This window comes from Macrotis lagotis, chromosome 2 (genome assembly GCF_037893015.1).
Source record: "Macrotis lagotis isolate mMagLag1 chromosome 2, bilby.v1.9.chrom.fasta, whole genome shotgun sequence".
NCBI classification, from domain to species: domain Eukaryota; kingdom Metazoa; phylum Chordata; class Mammalia; order Peramelemorphia; family Peramelidae; genus Macrotis; species Macrotis lagotis.
In genome coordinates this window covers 333,819,442-333,834,881 of record NC_133659.1, presented here as the reverse complement: position 1 = coordinate 333,834,881, position 15,440 = coordinate 333,819,442, and the positions used below count along the sequence as shown (strand labels likewise).

Here is a 15,440-nt window from a genome sequence, read left to right as displayed (position 1 = left end):
AGGAGAGGGAAGTTCATTCCAAGTCTGTCGGCTCCGTCTGGATCTGTCCCCACAGCTTGGACCACGGTACAAATGGGGAGAAACATCACAAACACACATACATGAAAAGCTACACAGGACTGGGAGGGGGCCACGCACTGCCCAGGCAGCAGACAATCACCAGAGCCTGGCAGTGCGCTGCCCCCGACTCTCCCCCTGCTCTCTCTCTCTTCCCTCTGAGTTCTTCCCCAACCCCAGGTGGGCTCCCCCTCACTCGCCCCACCTCCCCCAACCTGGGACAGGTGGGCTCGAACTGGGGGGCCCCCTTCCTCCCCCTCCCCCACTGTGCTGCGGCCTAGGAGCCGATGATCTGGCCAGACCATGTCTCATGCTTGGTGTGGGGGGCCAGGTGGGTCAGGACCACCTCGACAGCCTGGAACTTCTGGTTCTTCGGTGGGATGGGGCACATCTTGTAGGTTACCTCGTCTCCTTCCACGGGCACATACTCCCCCTCGATGCTGTGGGTCAGATGGGAGAGAAGAAAGGGGTGAGGCCCTCAGCCGGGGGAGGGAGGGAGAGGCCCTGGGCCCAAAACCAGTCTCCATCCCACTCCTCTAGCTGGCAGGACCCAAGGGCCCAGTATCCCCAGGGAGCTGGAGGGCAGTGAGGGCAGGCAGCTTCCCAGCCTGGCCCCCACTCCTGACCCAGAGGCGCTATCCAGAGCTTCAGGCCTAGCAGAAAAGACTCAACCAGTCGTGGCCCCTGCATGACCATATTCATCATTAAAAAGAACCTGTCTGTGCAGCTAGGTGGCACAGTGGCTAGAGCACTGGCCCTGGAGTCAGGAGGACCTGAGCTCAAATCCGGCCTCAGACACTTAATAATTATCTAGCTGCATGGCCTTGGGCAAGCCACTTAACCCCATTCATTGCCTTGCAAAAACAAAAACAAAAAAATAAATGCAGTGCTTGTCTGGAAAGGAAAGGAGCCCAGCCCCCCCCCCCCCCCCCCATGCCTCCCAGGACTCACTCAGAGACATGGACAAAGATGTCCTCGGAGCCATTCTCTGGCGTGATGAAGCCATGGCCCTGGGAACGGGAAAATTGCTTGCAGACGCCCTTGAATACAGGCCCAGCCGAAGCCCGAGCAGTGCTGGAAGGAGGAAGGGAGAATAAAGGGAAACCAGGGAGGGAGGAGTGAGAGAGGGACCTCCAGAACCCAGGCACAGAGAAACCAGTTAAGCGTCTTATGTGCTAGCTGGGTAATCTTGGGGTGAGTTGGGGCTGGTGGAGGCAGGGTGCTGAAACCTCAGGAAAAGGAGGTGACTAAACCAACTGAGGCCCCTTCCTTCCACCTCCCAATCCTGTGTGTGAGACTAATGCTCACTCAGTGGTTTGGGGCCACTAAGGGTCTGTCCTGATGGCTCTTTTCTTTTTTCTCTCTATTATCTCATTTAGCCATCTTAAAAACTCCCATGCATTCAATTATCATCTCTTCGAAGATGATCCCCAGCTCAATTTAGCCAACCCTAAGCTGTAGATAACCCTGCATGACCAATACCTAACAGACATTCAGAACTGGATCATCTTCTCTGGGACTCTTCCCACTTTCCAGATTTCAATACCCCCTGGTCCTCCAGGTTCCCCACCTTCCCATCATTCTCAGCCCCTTTCTTTTGCCCAGCCCATGTTTCTAATAAGCTGCTGGATTTTGTAATTTCCTCCTCTCTCTATAGCTTCTCCACTCACACACTCACACACTCACTGCATTGATCATCACCTCTAACCTCAGGTTATTGGAATGGACTTTAATTGGCTTCCCTCCCCACTCCAACTCATCTTCCATCACTTGCCAAGATAGTTTTGTAATGTCTGGGTCTGGAATATTAACCCTCCCCCCCACCCCCACAAAGCTTAATGGCTCCTATCACCTACAGAGTCAAATATAAAGGCCTTTGGCATTTAAAGCTCATTAAAATGACTCTTTTGACCTTCTAGTCTCCTCAAGTTTATTCTTCTCCACAGCCTCCATATTGACCTATTTGGGGCTCTTGAACCCCAAGCTCCTTCCTTCATCTCTGTATTTTCACTGGGGGTCAGTCAATCTCTCATTCCTGGAGGCTCTCCCTCCCAACCTCAGACTCCCAGAACCCAACTTCCTTCAAGAGCTGCCATCCTGTCTCCTCCAAGGGCCCCTCCCCTCTTATAGGCTCTCTTTCATCTGGATTATGTGCCCCCTTAAAAACAAGCTTCTTGAAGGCAGGACTGCTTTCATTTTTCTTTGTATGTCTACCACTTAGCACATACTAAACAGAATGAATGCTTGTTCATTGATGGGTTGAGGTCCAGGAGGACCTGTAGGTACCCAATCTCTATGAGCCCCATTGCCAGAGATGAGCCCTGAACCCCGAGTCTGGGGCAGGAGTAGGAAGATGCATCAAATGGAGCAACTTTTACTTTTGTATTCTGGAGAATCCATGAGGGCAGAAACTTTTTTTTGGTCTCTGTACTATGTTCATAGAACATAGTAGGTGTTTAATAAATGTTTCTTGATTCACTGATTTTATTCAGAGAGACTATGGAATGAGCAGAATGGAGCTTCCAGGGATGGAGGTCATCAGGGGCTTTCAGAACATTTTGGGGCTAGAAGGAAAGTCAGTGGCCAAGGAATCCCTTGGATCTCTGCTTTCTCCTCTTGGTCAGGATGGTCTCTAGGGTCCCATCCCAGAATCACCTTCCCATATTCTACCCCTGGACCTGACTCCAGAGCCCTAGCAATGACCTCGGTTTCCAAGAAATACTCCCAGACTGGAAGGTGGGGGGGTTCCATTAGTCCATCCCCCGAACTCTAGACTCAACACTTTTCCCCTTCCTCCCCAGACTTCCAGGGGCAAGGGGTCTTGGGGTTGGCCAGTCTGTCTACTCACGCGGAATAAGTCCTGGTTCTCTTGGTGGGGAGGGGGCTGGGCAGGTCTCTGAGCAGGAGGCTGCTACCCCGGTCCCAGATCCGGCTTCCTTCACGATGAAAGGGGAAGGTGGGCCAGACAGGGGACTTGGGGGAGTGCAAAGGTGGCACTACCGGGGGCGAGGTGGGCTCAGAGGACATGACGGAGAAGTCCAGTAGACAGGTGCGTCCTCGGGGAGTGGAACCAATGGGGGAGAAAACTTGGGAAAGCAGAAATCAGTAGAAGACCAAAGGACCCCCCCAAAGCTTCTCTGCTTCAATCTAAAAGGGAAGAGACACAGATCATCAGAGGAACAATAGGAAGCAAGTAGATTTGGCTGAAGCTGAGGGGGAGGACTGGACTGCCTTAGTCCTTACTCTGGATTCCTCAGGGACAAGGTGAGTCAGGAGGTAACACTCTCCTGAGTCAGCACCAAGCCAGGGAGAAGTTGAAGGGGCTGAGCAGTTACTGGACTGGGAGGAAGGGAGGAGAGGTTGGCACCAACCCACTGCCCATGACCTTGTCCAGAGTCCCTTCCATATACACCTGCCACCCACCTTGAAGGGATGCCACGCACTGATTACCCAAGATGGGCACTGTTGGCAGTTGGCCACATGCTGTTGCCCAAAGCTGGGCACTGCCTCTGGGATAGACACCCTGAATTTCCCTTGTTCCAGCAGTCCTGCCCTCCAGCTGATAGGGAAGGATGGAGTCTCTATCCTGGGGCCCTGGGACCCTGGGGCCATGGTCTCAGCCTAAGCAGCTAGCTGATCCTGGATTTGGACCCAGGAGACCTGGATTTGGAGAACCACTTTGTAGGTTACTGTCGGTGGCCTTGGGCAAGTTCCCAACCTTAGTGATCCTCTGAAAAATGGGCCAAATCTGCAGTATCTGCCTCAGCGACAAGACAAGATGAGTTGGGAGCTCAAGTAAGATGATGTCTGTAAAGTGCCTACACAGAAATGCCAGTGGCTATTTGGGATAAGAGATTAATATTATTCATCGATGATAGATTCACAGCCTTAGAAGCGAGGAGGGACTTGAGAAGCCAGAGATTTCCAAAGAAAGAGACTGAGGCCCGAGGAGGTCTGGGTCATCCAGATGGAGGCAGAGTTGAATTTGAACCCAAATCTTGGCTCCTGGGCCCCAGGAAGAACAAATGCAGCTCAGGAACTTTTCCCTGGCAGGTGCCTGCAAACCTTGGGCCCCATGGAGGTCAGACCGGCCTACGGGCCTTACAGTCATTGGGGGGGGGGCAAGGGGAAAGACAATTTGGTCATATGGTCAGGGTAGGGGAGATCAATGCTCAGGGATGAGAGGAGAGAGAGGTCACACCTTCCCTCTGGGGGAGATGGGACCCGGGCTGCCTTGGAAGAAAAGCAGGAGGCAAGAGGAGGGTGGCCCTGACCCCTGTCTCCCAAGGAGTGTATAGACCCGGCAGGATGAGAAGGCAAGAACATGTTCTTCCACTCCAACCCTTTCAAGAGGCTACTGTGTAGACTTCTCTTGAGAGACACAGATCTGACCGATGGCCTGATGGGAGAAGGCCTGGCAGAAGAGAGCCCGATGGTACTTTGTTCAACTTCTCACAGCTGCCTGCATAAAAGATTCAGGGACCACAGTGATCTGTCATTCATGGACGCTGGCTGCCCTCGGCCTACCCACCAGCCCCCCAGCAGCCTGGAGGGTTGCCCAGCTCGGGCTTCCTTCCAGCTTTGTCTCTCAGCTGCCACTAAGAGTAATTTTCCTCCTGCCTAACCTCCTTTTCTTCCTCACCACATGAAATCGAATGTTTGTGGAGATGGGGAATAAGATGGGGAAGGTTCCTGGCCGCAGCCCGGATTCATCCTCTCTTGTAGGAAATGGGATCTGCTTCTCCTCTTCCCCCACTTCCCCCACCCCCTGCTGTCTCCGACCCCACCTTGCCAGCCCCTACCACTGCTATTCCCGGGTACCAGCCGTGGGTGCCAGGCAGTGACAGACAGTGCCGGGAGGCAGCACCCTTGCCAAGGGGGATGGGGGGGGGGAACAGCACACATCAGTGGGGCCCTAGGAGTCTCAGATGGTTTTTTGAGCTCAATCCCCACCCCTCCCACCCCTTGCCACCAGGAGAGAGAAACTGCTATTTCTGCTGCCAGATCTCTGCCCTCGCTGGGAACCCCACAGTGGCTGTCAGCAGTGAAAGATGTGACAGCCTCTCCAGGGAGAAGGAGCCGGCAGCTGCCTTGCCTCCCCTCTTCTCCTTTCCTTTTCCCTTCCCTCCCCTCCTTCCTGCCTTTCTTCTCCCTTCCCTCCCCTCCTATCCTCTCTTCTCTCTTCCCCTTCTCTCCTCCTCTTCTTGCCCTCCCCACATCTCCTCTCCTTTGTCCTCTTTCCTTCCCCTCTTCTTACTTCCCCTTTTCCTCCCCACTCTCCTCTCCTTCTCCCTCTCCCTCTCCTCCTTTGTCTCCTCTTCCGCTCTCTCTCCTTTCCTCTCCCCCTCTCATTTTTCCTCTTAGCAGAGCCTGTAAGCCAGAAGAGACTTAAGCCAGGGGCAAGGGGAAGCAATTCCATTAGAGTCTGAGGGTGAAAGGAGAAAAGGACCCTGGATTTGGAAGGAGAAGATCCATGGTACTTCTGTGCCCTCAGGCAAATAGCTTGTCCTGGTGTCAAGCCTCAGTTTCCCACCCCTCTCCCTTCAATACTGACAACCCTGGAGCTCCTGGAGATTGATAGAATGGAGACCCCGGTCCCAGCAGGTAGGGCCTCCTGGCCTCTGTCCTGTGGAACCCTTCCTGTCTCTTTTGCTTGAAAAGCTTTCAGTTCCCTCCTCAATACCCCTCCCCTTTGCTCCTTCCAGAGCAACCTTCAGGACACCCCAGCTCCCCACCCCAAGGTGGAACAGGATAGTGGGAGACAGGTTCGGATCCATGGATCCTTTTCAGTCCCAATTTCCCTCCAGCTGGGGTGGGTGGGTGATGTAAAGTATGATCACTTTCCCCAGGGGAAAAAAGTTCCAAACAATTATACCATCACCCAATGTTTCTCCAACTCCCCGACTTCTTTCTCTGACTATGGTCATCCAAGGAGATAATAAGACCACTTGGGGAGGATGGTCTCATCTCCTGAAGTTGGTGGGGGTGGGAGATTGGGGGGGGGTGACAACTGGTTTGCCATCTCTCTCCCAGGGTGGTGATGAAGGAACCACTGTCACTATAGGGATCAAGGAACCATCAGCGATCTCATGGTTTCTACAAAGCGGCCTAGGGCCTTGGTTGGCCGCCTCCCTCCACAAGAGCTGTTGAACAGCAAGCCAACACACAGACCCTCCCATTCTGTCCTCTGGCCTCTCCCCTGCCGGTCCCCCTGGCCACCAACCAGGCCGCCGGCCTCAGATTGAGGAGATAGACTGAAGGACTCTGGGGGCTGTGGGGCCGACCTGAATCTCACGGACTAGAAAGATGGCTGCTTCAGCCCTTTAACCTTGGGGATCCGGGCAGAGCCGGAGCAGAACCAGGGACAGCTCCCCACCTAACCCTAGCCCTCCCCGGGTTCCCCCAAGGGTTCTCACCCACAGATTTGCCTTTGCCATCACACCACCCCCTTTCCCTGCAATGCAGCACTGGCTCTAGCAGGTGAGACTAAGGAGGAGGCTCGGACTGAGATACAGCTTTGAAAAGTGCTTTGAGATCGGACAAATCATTCAAGGTGCCAAGGAAACAGGAAAAGGCCAGTATTTTGGCTCAGGTCATCTGAAAGTTCTAGATTTCTACACGGACCGCCTCCGCTGTTCTCGGTCTGTGGCTGCCATTGCCAGATCAGAGACAAAAAGCCCATTTACCAGAGTCTTCTTGGATTTGGAGTCCCCAGAGCTAGCTGCATGACTGGGGGCAGATTAGCTGGCTTTGGTGAAGTGTCTTCATTTTCTGCTTTGGAGAAGGGGGGTGGACTGTGGATGCCAGAAATAACTCAGAGACACTAGCTAGAAATAGGACTTTAGGAGATGATTGGAGATTTGAATACAGGGGTCATTCTGCTTCTTTTTGTCTGTAGCAGACCCCTTGGGAAAGGCGATGAAGCCGATAGGACAATAGTTCTCCAAATCAAGTTTTTCAAATTCACCAAATAAAATACAGATTATAAACAAATTAATTATGTTGAAATACAGTTATGTAAATATACATATATATATATATATATATATATATATATAAACATATACACACATTTATTTTTTATTTTTTGCAAGACAAGGAGGCTGTGATTTGCCCAAGGTCACATAGCTAAGTAAGTATTCATTGTCTGAGGCTGGCTTGAACTCAGGTCCTCCTGACTCCAGGGCCAGTGTTCTATTCACATAGCTGCCCCCACACATTTATTTATTTATTTATCTATCTATTTGTTTGTTTGTTTGTTTATTTATTTATTTTAGTTTTTGCTAGGCAATATGGTTAAGTGTCTTGCCCAAGGCCACACAGCTAGGTCATTATTAAGTGTCTGAGACCTGATTTGAACTCAGGTCCTCCTGACTCCAGGGCCAGTGCTCTATCCACTGCGCCAACACATTTATTTTCAATAAGTTCATAGAACCCAAGTTAAAAGCATTTCTTTTGATGGACACTGTCCAGGCAGGAAGGAGCCTAACTCTGGCCCTCCTGAGGGCTCCTTCACTGTCCTAGATCTGTTGGTTCTCCCCTACATATGGGACTGGCACAGTCTCTGTTCCTATCACTTCTGGCCTCCAGGAGGGTAATGATCCCCTTCTCTGTACTACAGGGAAATCAAGTCAAACCAATAAGAATTGAAGTGCCTTAACCTATTTTACAAAGCTGGAGTTTTCCAAAGGAAACTTGGCCAAGATCTCAGAGGACAGATGACATGTCAATTCTCTTCCCTTCTCAACTAGGGAATACCTATTAAAATAAGAATCCCCTGGGCTTCAGTCTTTGGGCACCTTCTTCCTCTACTCCAGGAAAGAACTTATAAGAGGTTTGTACTCATCCCTTGGGTAAACAGAACAACAGATGACTGGGGTTCCCCCCAGCTGGAGTTTATCATAATACGTTCCCATTTCTCTAGCATTTTCCATCTTACCAGGTGTATGTTTAACAACCTTTCTGTGCAACAAGTAATCCATGTATCCTTGCCCCCATTTATAGATGAGAAAACTGAGGTCCAGAAGTAATAAAAAGTTTGCCCTGGGTCACGTGGCTAGTAAGAATCTGTTCCCAGGTCCTCTGATTCCCTGGTCAGTGAAGGGCACAGGCTATGATTTAGGTATCTCTGAAGTTCAGGAAAGTGTCCCATCCCTGGGGGGGGGGGGATGTAAGAGACAGTACCAGGTAAGGGAAGGAAGCAGTGCCCTCATTGGCAGGGTCCCCCAGTTCAACTTCTGCCTAACAAAATGCTCGTCCTGCCTAAGTCTCAGTTTCTTTCTCTGTAAAAATGAGGGCATCAGACCAGATGGCCTCTGGTTGTTTCTAGCTCTGATTCAGTGTGAGCCTCTGATTTCCAAAGCCAAAAGCTCAGGATCTTGGTTTTTCTTTATACTCACTTGCCATGAGAAACACAGAGCAAACACTTTTTTTTTCTAATTGAGGGGGAAAACTGATGGAGAAGGAAGAGGGCGGAATCACTCCTTCCTTTTCCAAAGTCTTGAGGACAAAAATCACCCCATTCTTTTCCAAAGACTCAATGCCGAAAAGTCACTGGTATCCAAGGAAGGGCTGAAGAGGAATGTGTTCCTTCCAACAGGATAGGTCAGCAAGGAGGAGAAACCAAGCATGAATGGACTTTGAGTTCACTGTCCCAAGGCATGAAGCCCCAGGAAAGCATAAGAGCCCCCTCCAACCCACAGAATGCAATCTGCTGGAGAGCATTCTGGTAAGATAGAGGCGCAGCATCCCAGGGGAGAGAGGTTTGCATTGGGAGTCGGGAGCCTAGCTCTATAAATGGCTATCTAAATGATCTTGGCCAGTCACCTTTCCTCATCTAGAAAATGGCAGAGGTTGTCTCATAAATAGCCTCTAGTGTTCTTTCCATTCCTATATCCCATGATCCTAACTGTGTGGCCCTAGGCTATTTCCTCAGCCTCTCTGAGTCCAAGTTTCATGATCTTTAAAATGTAGATAATGTAACTGAGACTGAGATATTTCACAGGATTATGATGAGGAAAGCTTTGCAAGCAATAAGGCAGACGAGAAATCTGAGCACTTATTATTATATGATGAGGGCAGAGCTAGGAGATAAAAGTCTCTTCTCCGTCCTGGATTCCCTGGTCAGTCACTGCCCTGGCCCCCAGGCTCGATCAGAGGGGAGAGGAGGGTTTGGCCAGTCTCTGATGAATTGTCATGGGACCCTGTGCTGATGGAAGAGGATGAAAAAGCTCATTTTGCCCAGTGGGACTGAGAGCAGGTGTGCGCCACTGATCTCACTTGGTGACTTTGGTCTATTTTGGGCTGAGTAGGAAAGATCTGCTAAGAAATGCCAGGTGCCCCTGGAGCAGGGCACGGATGACCTTCTCCTAGAGGCAGACTGACAGACTCCTCAAAGGCCAACTCATCCAGCCCCTTCATCTTGGAGAGGAGGAAGCAGAGACCTGGGGAGGCTAAGACTTTGCCCAAAGTCATAGGGCTAGTAAATGGTAGAGTCAGAATTCAAACCCAGGCTTCATGGATTCTCTCCAAACACTATGCTCCTTCCAATACACTGAGAGTGTGCATGTGTATGTGTGTGTTATACATGTCTGTGTGTGTGCATATACACACACACAGACATGTAGAGAGGCTGAAGGACAAGCACCCAGTCTGAAGCTTCACTGCTTTTCCCATTTAGTGAGAAGATGGGGCTCCCTGGGAAAGATCCTGACGCAGGGGGGAACCCAGGCCAAGTGAGAAAGGAGCCACAAGTGCTGGCCTGGACCCACCTGGAGAGACTGCAGCAGAGAGAAGGGCCTGGTGGGCTGTGGCACCCCAGGGTCCAGTCCTGCTGGTGTTTGTGTGTGTGTGTGTGTGTGTGTGTGTGTGTGTGTGTGTGTGTGTGTGCATGTATTAAGTGTAGACATAGCTTCACATACATAAGTGTATAGACACATTTGTGTGAATGTCTCTCTCTGTCTCTCTGTGTCTCTCTCTCCTTCTGTCTGTCTCTGTCTTGTGTCTCTGTCTCTCTCTGTCTCCCTGTCTCTTTCTCTCTCCTCTCTCTGTCTCTGTCTGTTTCTGTCTCTGTCTCTCGCTCTCCCTCTATCTCTCTGTCTCTCTTTCTCTGTCTCTGTCTGTCTGTCTTTCTCTGTGTGTGTGTGTCTCTCTGTCTTTCTGTGTCTCTCTATCTCTCTCTCTCTCTCTTCCTCCCTTTCTGCCTCCTCTCTCTCCCTCTGTCTCTCTGTCTTTCCATCTCTCTGTCTCTCTTCTCTCTCTCTCCGTCTCTGTCTCTCTGTCTCTGTCTCTCCCCCTCTCTCTATACACTCATATGTATGTGTGTGTGAATGTGTCTATGGCTAGAACAAGAGACACATTTGCCTGCCCAAGTAAACAGCTCCACCTGTGTGAACATCCCTCTCTGTGTAGACCCACGCACACGTGCACACCCATTCACATCTAAGCACATACAAGTTGAGATCAGGGGCTAAAAACAAAGGGCAGGACTTTAGCTAGAGACTCTACCTCTGGGGCGGGAGCCAAAAGTCCTCCGGCTCAGCTCTCACAAGGATTAGGGAGCAGAGGGGGAAACTGAGGAATGAGGGGAGGTGACCTGGCCCAGATCAGATTCTGGGCTTCTGGCCATGGGCACTCAAGCCCCACTCTGGGCGGACCAGATAATCAGGACTTCTAGGTTCTGTTCTGGTGACTCAGGCAGGAACTTTGAATGAGTCACTTGCAATCTCTGTGCCTTAAAAATAACACCAATAAGAAAGCAAGCACCCCTCCGTGGCGAGCAGGGCACGGCCCGGTGCTGACATCATTGAGGGGTAACAACACGCTTGTGCAAAAATACAAAAATAACCAGAATGAAGGACCTAGGCAAGGAGAGGGGCTTTTCCCAAAGTCCCACGAATGTCCTCTGGCTGGCCCAGGGGAGCAGGAGGCTCCCCTTGCTTTTCCCCTTTGTCTCTCATCTTCTGGCAGGCCCAGTCCTGCAGTTTCATCTTAAAAATATAATCAGAGCCAGAAGCATCTCCTGGCTTTGAAGGTGACCTAGTTACAATCAAGTTCCCTTTGTGGAGGGGAGGTGGCAGCTACATGAGTAAGCATCGCCGCAGGAGCTGAAACCTGGGGTCTCCTTGTTCAACCTGTGGGCTCGGCACCTGGGCTTCCTCTGTGCCCTGGCTAATAGAATCTGAGAAGGGAACGGCAGGATGAGGAGAGCTTAGAAGACCTGAGTTCAAATCCTAACTCTAGCATGGACCGGCTGTGTGAGCCTCTCTGAGCTTCTGAGCCCTTTTCTTCACAAACCTTATAGTATCGATAGTATGTATAGGTTTTAAGGTGGTTTGGTAAGGTTTGTGATGCAAACATTTACAAATGCTATCTCATTCCACCCTCAGGATAATCCCGTGTTCATCCTCATTTTATGGATGAGGAGACTGAGGCGAAGGGAGAAGGGTAAAGGACCTGCTCAGGATGGCACGGCTAGGGAGGAGCTAAGGCTTGATCTGAGCTCAAATCCTGATTGTATTAAGGCACCATTTGACTCCATCCATAGAAATGGAAGCTGGTATTATTAATTCATACCGATATTAAGAATGTTAACGTTAAGAACGTTCAGTAACAACATAGACTATTAAAAATAGCTCACATAGAGTGATATAAGGTTGATAAGCTGCTTTATGGATATTTTATTCTTGAAACAACTTGGGAAAGAATCATTGCTATTATTGTTGTGATATGTATTATAATACAGAGAATCTAGAACAAAGTTCTCGGCCATTCATAGGATGGACTTAATTCTGCTCCTTTGGGATGGAGATGGAGGCCCAGGGCCATCTCCTCTGAACTCTGGGATCCCACTGTCCACTCTCCAAACTGCAGGGCCTTCGAACTAGAGGGACCCCAGAGGGCATTCTTTTAGAGATGAGGAGCCTAATGCCCAGAGGAATGAAATGATGTGCTCCGAGGCCCTCGGGTATCCTGTATCCCGATTCCCATCACCCTCTGCTGTGTTCCTTTGTCCCTAGTCTCTGAAACTCCAATGGAGAGAGCCCATTTTCCTGGTCTGGAGTGATGGAGAGGAAGGAGCCCCCACCCACTCTCATGGACCACTTTTGTGCTCTCAGCTGCCAGGCAAACATGGCCCTCTTGTGTCCTCGCCCTTCCACGGGGGCTCACCCACCCCCCTCCAATTCTCATCTTTGAGGAGGCGGAGTGGCCCTACCCCCGCTGGTCGACTCGAAGGAGTTCAGGGTTTTCTCTTCCATGGTTGCTTGCCCCCCCCCCCCAGGCCTGATTCAGATCTCCACAGGAGATCGGCATTTCCAAGCCTTTCTACCAGCCTGTGAGAAGGAGACATTCCAAGTCCCCACCCTTATCAACCACCCCTGAGGATCTCCTTCTTCCCTTAAAATGAGCATCCCTGGAACATTCCACAGAACTCAATAAAGGCTTGTCAGCTCCTCCCCTAAATCTTCTTGGCCTGGCCTGGCTTGGGGCTAAAGAAGCCTGTCCTGGACTCTACAATTCATTAGAAAGGGAGGCACCGCCCCCCCAGCCTCCCAAGCCCAGCCTCAGTCACTGCTTTACCTCCTTTAATTTGCTGGGCTGAGGGGTGGAGAAGGGAAAAAGGGATTGAAAAGAGGTGGGGTTGGGGGGGGGGGAGAGATTTGGATGTTCTCGAGATGGGAGAAGACAAGGTAAGGGGGTACTGGGAAGGGAGCAGAGGTGGGTACAATTCGGGAGTAGGAAAGACAGCAGAGATGGAGGAAGCGTGGTCCGGGGAGGAAAAGCAACCACCTCCATCCCCCGTCAGAGTAGGAGCCTGCTGTTTCCCAGGGTGATTACCCTAATAGATTGTAACCAGTCTGGTGTGAGGCAATGGGCTGCAAATGTATAGGGTTAAATAAAGAGGTTGCCCTCCCCCCACATCCCACTTCCTCCTCCTCCCCCCACCCCCCTTAGACAGATCTGTCACATCAATAGCCAGACTAGGCTCATTATTGTTCTCTCTGCCTGCTTGCTTGTCCGTCTGCCTCTCTCTCTCTCTCTCTCTCTCTCTCTGTCTGTCTGTCTCTCTGTGTCTCTCCGTCTCTGTCTCTGTCTCTGTCTCTCTCCCTTTCTTCTCTGAGGTCTCACAAGCTTTGTTGGAACACTCTCTCCTCAGGAGAAGCCAACGAATGCCCCTTTCTCTCTCTGCCCGCACTGGCTCCTCGTGGACATGAGCACCCTTCCTCCCCAAGTCAGATGCTCAGCTCACAAGTACCCAGACTCTTAGTCCTAAAGGCTGATCCCACCGGGGTACGCTCTGGGGAACACGGGGGGGGGGCTCCGTCATGTCTCCGAGGAGAACTGAACCCCTGTGGCTCCCAAGGTGAAAAGCAGCCGAGAAAAGCATCCCTGTGGTCCGTGGAGACCACTGTATTAGGAGAGAGGCCACCTCCACCAGGCTGGGGCGGGTGTTCCAAGGACGGAATAATATGGAGTCATCTCTGCTCTCCGCTAATTGCCCCAATTACCCCCCCCCAAGAACAAGCAGTGCCTCAGTCCCTAGTTCTGAGCCCGAGGGGCCTCCCCATCTGCCCCTCCCCCTAAGCTCCGAATTCAGGAGCCCTGAATTCACCCTTAGTAGAAAAGAACAATTACAACCCTTCCCCTCCTCCACCGCCCGCCCCCCAGGATTTTTAGCATCGCCTGGTGCTTGCCCCTTTCTCAGGGAGAAGGGGACTCCTGACTCATCCCAAGCCTACACCCCAGCCCTCCAACCAGCTGCCCGGCGTCCATCTGAGACAGACACACACAATTCTGCTCCTAAAGGAAACCTGGGGGGTGGGGGGGACAGGGAGAAAGATGGGGAGGGGCTTTCCCTCCTGGCTCCCTGGGGACTCGTCCCATAGACATTCCTTCTCACCTCCCCTCAAGGAGCCGGTCTCCCTGCCCCCACCCCCTGGTCTCCCCATCAGTGCCAATGGTCACCCATCCCCAGCTGCTGGTTTACCTTGGGCTGCGGGGTCCGCCTGCCTTGGGAAGCTTTCCCCTTCGTCTTCTTCTGGCCCCCTGTTTCTGAGAGCTGGCAGGCCAAAGATGGACTTAAGCTATTTGGGGTGTGTGTGGTGTGTGTGTGTGTGAGAGCATGCAGCACCCCAGAGCATGAACTCACACTCACACACATCCACTCCTTCCTCCTGACGTCAGGGGGCCGAGTAGAGAGCAGGTGGGAGGGATTAGGATGGGAACTTGGACTCCGGCTTAAAGAGACATCAGGACCTTTCTTGTCCTTCTCCAACCCAGGGTGCTGATGGAGCCAGAAAAGGAGCCGCCCCATAAGCCTCTGGGGCATCCTCAGCCCCTGGAGCAGGGTGATGGGGCCACTCAGTGACTTGGTCACCAGTGACACATGGAAGGAACATCTTCGGGACTCTGAGGTGTTTTTTTTGGAAAAATGGCTTTTATTGCATGAGTCGTGTATAATTCAGCAGGTTAGATGAAGGAAGACGCTAAACTTTGTGCTAATTAGCTGCAGTGGAGAAGGGAGAAGTTATGAGGTTATGGTACCAGAATGTCCAGTAATCCTCACCCCGGCTGCAGCAGGGCGGAGCCTGCTTGTCACATGCTCTGAAATATTATCATGAAGATGGACTACTGGTCTCTTTAGACTTGGGTGGGCCATCGGGTCTAAAGAGATGTGGGTGGACCATAGGGTCTAAAGAGACATGGGTGGACCATAGTGTCTAAAGAGACATGGGTGGACCATAAAGTCTAAAGAGACATGGGTGGGCCATCGGGTCTAAAGAGACTTGGGTGGGCCATCGGGTCTAAAGAGACGTGGGTGGACCATAGTGTCTAAAGAGACATGGGTGGACCATAAAGTCTAAAGAGACATGGGTGGACCATAGGGTCTAAAGAGACATGGGTGGACCACAAGGTCTAAAGAGACATGGGTGGACCATTGGATCTAAACAGACATGGGTGAACCATCGGATGTAATGAGGTATGGGTGGATCATTGGGTATAAGGAGATATGGCTGCACCCAAGAACTTCCTTCAGGGACCAATTCAAGAGTTAACTCCTTCCAAAGTCTCCTAATGGTTAGTGCCTTCTACTCTGAAATTGCTTTATGTTTATTTTGTATGATAGCCTGTATTTACTTATCTGGGGCATCAGATCTGAGAACCAAAGATACTCCGAACTGGAAAATCTCTGAAGACATCTGGGCCAACCTGTCCCCAAATAGATATCTCTTCTATGACATTCCAGATAAAAGACCAAGCAGCCTCTACTTATAAGGACCTGCCTGGCTTCCTAAGAAGCCCAGACCATTTGGAAACAACCTTTATTTTACGGATTTTCCCTTTACATTGAGCTGAAACGTGTCCCTCTGTCTCTTCAACCC

The 15,440-nt window shown here is 51.2% G+C and overlaps 1 protein-coding gene across 1 annotated transcript; it reads right to left on the bottom strand.

Annotated features, from left to right (window-relative positions):
* Nucleotides 1-320: 320 nt before the first annotated feature.
* On the bottom strand, nt 321-14,200 carry CSDC2 (cold shock domain containing C2). The gene is made up of 4 exons (XM_074227049.1): nt 14,045-14,200; nt 2,906-3,204; nt 1,009-1,131; nt 321-497 (listed from the first exon to the last, which is right to left on the bottom strand). The coding sequence occupies exons 2-4, from the start codon at nt 3,082-3,084 to the stop codon at nt 335-337; spliced, it is 465 nt and encodes a 154-aa protein (XP_074083150.1). The 5' UTR covers nt 3,085-3,204; nt 14,045-14,200; the 3' UTR covers nt 321-334.
* Nucleotides 14,201-15,440: the final 1,240 nt, after the last annotated feature.